General features: G+C 40.2%; 1 protein-coding gene across 1 annotated transcript; it reads right to left on the reverse strand.

The window, feature by feature from the left end:
* Positions 1-557: 557 nt before the first annotated feature.
* On the reverse strand, positions 558-6,799 carry LOC139564470 (serine/threonine-protein kinase Nek8-like). Its single transcript, XM_071384012.1, has 5 exons — positions 6,724-6,799; positions 3,337-3,482; positions 3,009-3,147; positions 2,224-2,331; positions 558-2,053 (listed from the first exon to the last, which is right to left on the reverse strand). Exons 2-5 carry the CDS (start codon positions 3,480-3,482, stop codon positions 1,088-1,090), a joined length of 1,359 nt encoding a protein of 452 aa, XP_071240113.1. The 5' UTR covers positions 6,724-6,799; the 3' UTR covers positions 558-1,087.
* Positions 6,800-8,114: the final 1,315 nt, after the last annotated feature.

Here is an 8,114-nt window from a genome sequence, read left to right on the forward strand (position 1 = left end):
TGGAATGGACGACAGTCATTCAATATGCTGTAATAGAAATAAAAAGAATGTCTTCCCTGATCTAAAACGGCACTGACCGCCACTGATATGCACCATGTACCTTTGAACAGTTCATCCAGTGGCTTATTATCAAATCATGATATTGATTTATCATGTCTGTATGTGTGCTCTTTAGTTTGCTTCAGTTGATGTATAACTTGACTTTCACTTCATTGTGATGTGGATATATTTACCAGGTTGACTGCTCCAGAAGATAGAGCTCCCCGCAGTGCAGTGAAAATGGAACAAGGTCAAGGACAATGTGATACTGTATTTCTGATTTAGTTTCTCCTCTCTCAATGAAGTCTGCACAGTCCAGATTGGCCTTAATACGATGATTAATACAAAAAAAAAGGATTACTCAAACACCTGTGTTGAAGTTCCCTCTGACGGGATGAAGTGGATGAACTGTGAGTGGGATACCCTGTCTGGAGCTGAACACAGCTCTGGTTGACAAAGTCTTGAAGAGATGCCCTTTTGTACACTTTGTTGTTGTAAAGAGGATATAACACAGCATCTATTTGTGGAAAATGACTTTAATTCTTAAGTGTAAGCTAAATGTAAGATCTTCTTGTCTTAGATGATACAAAACAAATGTTTTTTTACTATGTTCACAGTCAAATGAATATCAAGCTAAAGATACAACTGATTTGCAAGAGGGATGAGATTTCACCAACATTCACAGATAGTTATTGTAGCAATACTGTAAGGTGATATAGTCCTTCAACATCATTCATGAATCCTTACTCAACCTTAGGTTTCCTTCATAACAGTGCAATACAACTTTTTATTGTTGTTGATATATATATTCATACAGTATATACATTTAGTCTACCGTAGTAAGAAAATGCGTAAATGTATTGTTACATAGTATAGTTTCACTGGACATTAGAATTATTCCATTAGATTATCCCCCGTCCCAAATACAGTCTTTCGCCTTTTTCAGAAACATGTCAGACTTTTACATTGAAGGATGGGGTGTGGCCCACGCTCTGGAAAAGCAGAGTCAAATCAACTCCCAACTATTTCACATCTCTCAATAACCTTCTTATGACTTGTTGTTAAACATCACATCCTCAAACTTGACTATCCTCCCTCCTTCAGTCACCACCTCCTTTTGTTCCCAAGTCTCCACTTCCCCATTCCTTTGCTCATAGCGGCGGATTCGCACATTTCCCGTCATGGGGAGTGGGCATGGGAGACCCCTCGATGCCTCTTTGTAGAGAAGCTGTTTCATGGCATCTTGACTGGGTTGAGTTATGCCTGATGGAACCAGAGCAGTAACCTGGTCTACCTTTGAAAGGGGAGATGGTGAGTTCTTGACCTCAGGTGTTGGTAAGGCTGCCCGCTCCCATCTTGATGGGGAAAGTGACCGCTGTGCGGGTTGTGGTCTCAGTGTTGTCTTGACCTCAAACTTCAACTCAGTCTTTGGCAAGGCTGCACGCTCCCATCTCGATGGAGAAGCCGCTTGCACAGGAGCTCGCACTAGCGTCTTGACCTCAGGCATTGGTAAAGCATTGCGCTCAAATCTCGATGGAGATGGTGAACGCTGTACAGGAGCTTGAGGACGTAGCAATGTGGTTTTTACCTGAGTGTGAGGAAAGGGTGTCAGAAGATGTCCTCTTTTTTGCCCCCCGGTGTTGCCGCCACCGCCATCTACCCCTGCCCTTTGTATCTCCGGCATGATTCCGGCCATGGTGGCTCGCATTGTGGGGTCTCTCTGCACCATCCTACAGACAGCGTTACAGTACTGCTGGCCTTGGAGACTGAGGGTCTCCTGGATCTTATTTGGACAGACGCTGGGGGTGTGCAGCCTGACTCTGGCACAGAGTTCAGCAATGATTTTACCCATAGCCCACACGTCCGAACGCTGGTCTCGTTGGCCCCGCCTCTGCAGGACCTCAGGGGAAGAGTAGGCCTCGTTGCCCAAATCCATAGCAGAATTTAGGCCATTGCAGAAGAATTTGGCCAGTCCCATATCAATGATCACAGCTCGGTGAGTGTCATGCTCTACCTGGAAGAGATCATTTGAGAGGGGTTGAGAAATATTGTTTTATTTCTAGTCTATTCATTTACAGTGATAATGTGATAGTGATAAACAACAGATGAACAACTGCTTCTAAAGTCTTGCATCATTAATGAAGAACATCAGAATAACAAAAACAACTTTATTGCCTTTCTCACCATGATGTTGTCAGGCTTGAGGTCCTGATGGACAATATCTTTGCTGTGTAGATAAAGTAGTCCTTCACACATGCCTGTGATGATGGTGGCCTTTATAGATGGAGTCAACTGTGGGGGAAGAAAGGCTTTGATTATCAACTGATGAGCTAACTTGCACATAGAATTTAAAAAAACATTTTTTTCCAATTTAAAGTTTTATTAAGTTTTCTTGTTTTTCAATCAACCAAGAAAACACATTCCACACTCACAGATGTGGCAGACTATAAAAATATATAATAATAATAAATACATAAACTAATAATAAATACATAAAAATAATAACAATAAAAATAAGAATGAAAAAAAACCAAAAAAATTATAATATATATATAAACAAACAAATAAATAAAGAATAATTATTAAAAAATTAAAAATAAAAATATATATAAAATGTGCAGCAGCACTATCAAGGTTCTTATGAGCTATTTCCAGCCTTAGCTGAGATGACAAGCAAATAATTAGTTTTTAGTTTTTACAGCACCTTACACAACATGTATCTGCTCATTTCCCTAATCACCCCATTCACTCTGTCCAATTTGAAATATAGTTGAGTAGTGGAGACCAAAGTCAATCAAACTTGGGCTGTCATAGAAATTTTTAATAATGTTGGGAAGGCCCCCCTGAAAATCCTGTAGGCCTAGATACTTGTTAATCAGATATTTCAGATATAAAAGTTTTGCTATGTGAACTTTCATCAACACCATCATATGGATGTTTGGTGGGAGCGGTGGGATCCATAGGCCTACCTGTATTTGAGATTTTTGTGATTTGAAGATGGTTGTCTCCAGTTCCTCTCCAAAGATGAACTCCATGGGGATGATCCACTTAGAGTCCTTGAGTGTTGGATTACCCAGAAGCTTCACTATGTTAGGATGAATTGCCTTACTGGAGTCCCAGTTCACAGAGAAAGTGTGAAAGAAAATGGTGAGAAAGGGTTATGAGGGCATTGGAGTCTACAGACAGCACAACTAATCACTTCTGTAGTTACCTTCATCAGCACCCTCATCAACACCATCTCTGATATCATCACCATTTCGCAACATACCATGATAGCACATTGTCGGTCATACTCACTTGTATACTTGACACTCTCTCTCCAGGTCTCTCCTACTGATTAAGTGTTGTGGCACCTTCTTGATTGCAGCCCAGGTGTCATTGTACTTCTCCCTGTATATCTTCCCAAAGCAGCCAGCAGCAAGAGTGCTGGTGGAATACGCCATCTAGGGGGTTTGGTGGGGAGTGGGCAGTGGGGTCAAGGTCCAATAGAAATGACTAAAGCAGTGGTTCTCAACCCTGGTCCTGGGGACCCAAAGGAGTGCACATTTTTGTTTTTGCCCTAGCACTACACACCTGACTCAAATCATCAAAGCCTTTTGATGAGTTAATAATTTGATTCAGGTGTGTAGTGCTAGGGCAAAAACAAAACTGTGCACCCCTTTGGGTCCCCAGGACCAGGATTGAGAACCAGTGTACTAAAGCATTCACCTCTGCGTAACATTTGTTATAGTACTATTGTTATGGTAAGTACCAGTATGTACACCCTACAGTTACTTCTCTCAAAGTTACAAAGACAAAGAGAGAATTCCAAACAGAAGACGATAATGAAGTGGGTGAGAAGGGTGTGTCTGTTGACTACAAACTAAAGAAAACAGTGCTGCAACTGTAGAACAGAGGAATTCTACTGACAGTTTCTCACATAGTAAGGCGGAAATTCTGTTGAAAATCTAAACTGGTATTCTAATCCAAACCAACCATCTCTAACTGAGGCATTCCCAAATACCTGATAGCAATGTAGCCTATTTATGCCAGCATAATCAAAGGTCATCAAACTCTACACAGAAACATAAAAGTCACATGCTGTGTTATATGTCATCCGTTTGTCTTATACAGTAGCAGTCAAAAGTTTGAACACACCTACTTATTAAAGGGTTTTTCTTTATTTTTACTATTTTCTTCATTGTAGAATAATAGTGAAGACATCAAAACTATGAAATAACACATATGGAATCATGTAGAAACCAAAAAAGTGTTAAAAATATGTTGCCTTGATGACAACTTTGCACAATCTTTCCTGCCTTGCTAGAGCTGCCTCGATCAACTGTAAATGCTGATATTGTGAAGTGAAACGTCTAGGAGCAACAACGGCTCAACCACGAAGTGGTAGGCCACACAAGCTCACAGAACGGGACTGCCGAGTGCTGAAGTGCGTAGCACGTAAAAATTGTCTGTCCTTGGTTGCAACACTCACTACCGAGTTCCAAACTTCCTTTGGAAGCAACGTCAGCACAAGAACTGTTTGTCGGGAGCTTCATGAAATGGGTTTCCATGGCCAAGCAGCCACACAGAAGCCTCACCACCATTGGATAATAAGCTCTGGGGCTGTTTTTCATGGTTCGTACTAGGCCCCTTAGTTCCAGTGAAGGGAAATTTTAACACTTCCACATACAATGACATTCTAGACAATTCTATGCTTCCATCTTTGTTTCAACAGTTTGGGCAAGGCCCTTTCTTGTTTCAGCATGACAATGTCCCAGTGCACAAAGCGAGGTCCATACATAAATTATTTGTCAAGAAGGGTGTGAACTGGCCTGCACAGAGCCTTGACCTCAACCCCATCAAACACCTTTGGATGAATTGGAACGCCGACCGCTAGCCAGGCCTAATTGCCCATCATCAGGGCCTGACCTCACTAATGCTCTTGTGGCTGAATGGAAGTCCCCTCAGAAATGTTTCAACATCTAGTGGAAAGCCTTTCCAGAAGAGAGTAGGCTGTTAAAGCAGCAAAGGGGTGACCAACTCCATGATAATGCCCATCATTTTGGAATGAGATGTTCGACAAACATACTTTTGGTCATGTAGTGTATATATACACAGTGCCTTCAGGGCCTACACACAATACCCCATAATGACAAAATGTTTTTAGAAATGCTTTAGATCATGTTGTGTACCTTTCAGTGACCATTTGTGGCCTTCCATCATATATAATGTGGCCCTTACTTCTGTTCCCAACACTACAATGATTTTAAAATATTTGATGTTGGGAATGACAACACATTACAGTAATGAATTCAGAGCTTATGCTATTCAAACAAAGATGGAATTGTTCAACTTTGAGCATGTAAGTATGCAAAATGTGAAAATGACATTTCTTTCCATCAATATGCAGCTTTCTTGACATTGGCTTTACAGAAATGGCCACATTTGGCAAATTACGTTGACACCTCTAGAATGGAGCAATAACATTTGCAATCCTCTTTCCATTACATACATTTCATTCAGTGGAGGCTGCTGAGGGGAAGACGGCTCATAATAATGGCTTGAACAAAGTGATTGGAATGGCATCAAATCATGTGTTTGACGTACTTGATACCATTCACCCATTCCGCTCCAGCCATCACCACAAGCCCGTCCTCCCCAATTAAGGTGCCACCAACCTCTTGTGATTTCATTGGATACTGATATAACACACGAAATCTCCTTTGTTCTATTTTACAAAAGCAGACTTCATGATTGTTATACATGGGAAGTTAATCAAATGCAGTTAATATAATCTTAAAGGTAGTGTAGCACCTATTTCTAAATGCCAGAAACGCATATATAAAGAGTAATTTAGAGCACCCCCAAAAAAACATTCCCAAATTGCAAACTCTTAAATCAATTCTTCTAATATTGTAATACTGTTCTAAAAGTTGTGTTTGAGGTTTTCTCCAAATCAGCTCTAACTTCGGGAAACAATCCTACAACGCCCTGTGGTCATCGTCACACGGTGAATAAAACACTTATAAAAAGTGGAATACATTTTGTATTTTAAAACAAGAAAACTGTGCCGTCTGGTTTGCTTAATATAAGGAATGTGAAAAGATGTATACTTTTACTTTTGATACTTAAGTATATTTAAAACCAAATACGTTTATACTTTTATTCAAGTAGTATTTTACTGGGTGACTTTCACTTTTACTTGAGTCCTTTTCTATTAAGGTATCTTTACTTTTACTCAGGTATGATAATCGAGTATTTTTTCCACCACTGGTTTTTCCACATGTTATTGCTGAAATAAGATTTTGATTGTATGAAGATTGTAATTGTTTCAATATGTTGTGAATAGTGTACAAAAATCCTCACAGCCGTTTTCCATAACTAAGTGAAGTGATGTGAAGTTAAGTGCCACTTGGTGCGCAACAGCTTACCATGTAAAGTAGGCTACAGGCAATATGTTCCTCTACTATGTGAGTCATAAAAATTACAATCTTGTGCTCAGGGCATTCCAGCAGTCTTACTGGTTTTTATTTAGTTGCATAAATTGTAAAATTGTAAACTAGCAAAGAATTTGTCAAGTTAAAACCCGTTTATATTAGTTACATTACATAAACTACATAAATGTCAGATAAGGTCCATTATCTGCTACCTGGACTTTAAGGTCCAGGTCCAACGTTTTAAAAAATCCTATTAAATTATCCTTACCTCTGTCAGTTTACTTCAGGTATGGCTGCTGTCCTGCTGTGTCAGGTGTAAACATAAAATAACACAGCTGTGCGTCTTTATCTCTTGCCTGTCCCACCTCTAAAGTAGTCACACCCCTTTCTCTGGATATGACAGAGATTGTGGTCGGTCTGTCATACACAGAAAGTGTGCGAGGCGCATGTGCATACTATTGTTGCATAACATTTGTTAGGGTAAGTAGTGGTAAGTACACCCTACAGAGTCAATTCTCTCAAAGTCACAAAGACAAAGAGGGAATTCCAAAGAAAATATGACATGGAAGTGGGTGAGAAGGGTGTGTCTGTTGACTACAAACTAAAGCAAACAGTGTTGAAACTAGAACAGAGGAATTCTACAGACAGTTTCGCACATGGTAAGGTGGAAATTCTGTAGAAAATGTAGCCTGATATTCTAATCCATTCAAAACCAACCAACCATCTCTAACTGAAGCATTCCCAGATAGCACAGTACACTATTTAAGTCAGCACAGTCAAATGTCAAACTCTACACAGGCACAAAAAGAGGAGAAGAGGTATTTGGAGTGGGCTTCTAGTCCGACTCAGGAGACATGGACACCATCCACCGCTTCAGAATATATTACTTGCTAATGTTCAGTCCCTGGACAAGAAAGTAGATGAGCTCAGGGTGAGGATCTCCTTCCAGAGAGACATAAAGTACTTGTAACATACTCTGTTTCAGGAATCATAGCTCTCTCCAGATATACTGTCCCGGTCCATACAGCCAGCTGGGTTCTCAGTACATTGCGCAGACAGGAATAAAGAATTCTCCGGAAAGAAGAACGGCAGTGGTGTATGTTTCATGATTAACTACTCATGGTGTGATTGTGATAACATACAGTGACTCAAGTCCTTTTTTTAACCCGACCTAGAATACCTCACAATCAAATGTAGACCGTATTACCTCCCAAGAGAATTCTCTTCGGTTAAAGTCACAGTCGTGTATATTCCCCCTCAAGCCGATACCACGACTGCCCTCAAGGAACTACACTGGACTTTGTGCAAACTGGAAACCACATATCCTGAGGCCACATTTATTGTAGCTGGGGATATTAACTTCTCTAGGATAGGGGGCAGCATTTTCATTTTTGGATAAATAGCGTGCCCAATTTCAACTTCCTTCTACTCATCCCCAGAATATAAGATATGCATATTATTAGTAGATTTGGATAGAAAACTCTGAAGTGTCTATAACTTTTTGAATCATGTCTGTGAGTATCACAGAACTTATGTAGCAGGCAAAACCCCGGAGGACTAACCATTCAGATTTTCTTTTTTTGAGGTCAACGTCTGTTCAATGAGTTTTCATTGGGATACTAGATTTCTAATCAACCTGTTTGCAGTTCCTACCGCTTC

This window comes from Salvelinus alpinus, chromosome 35 (genome assembly GCF_045679555.1).
Source record: "Salvelinus alpinus chromosome 35, SLU_Salpinus.1, whole genome shotgun sequence".
In the NCBI taxonomy this organism is placed as follows: domain Eukaryota; kingdom Metazoa; phylum Chordata; class Actinopteri; order Salmoniformes; family Salmonidae; genus Salvelinus; species Salvelinus alpinus.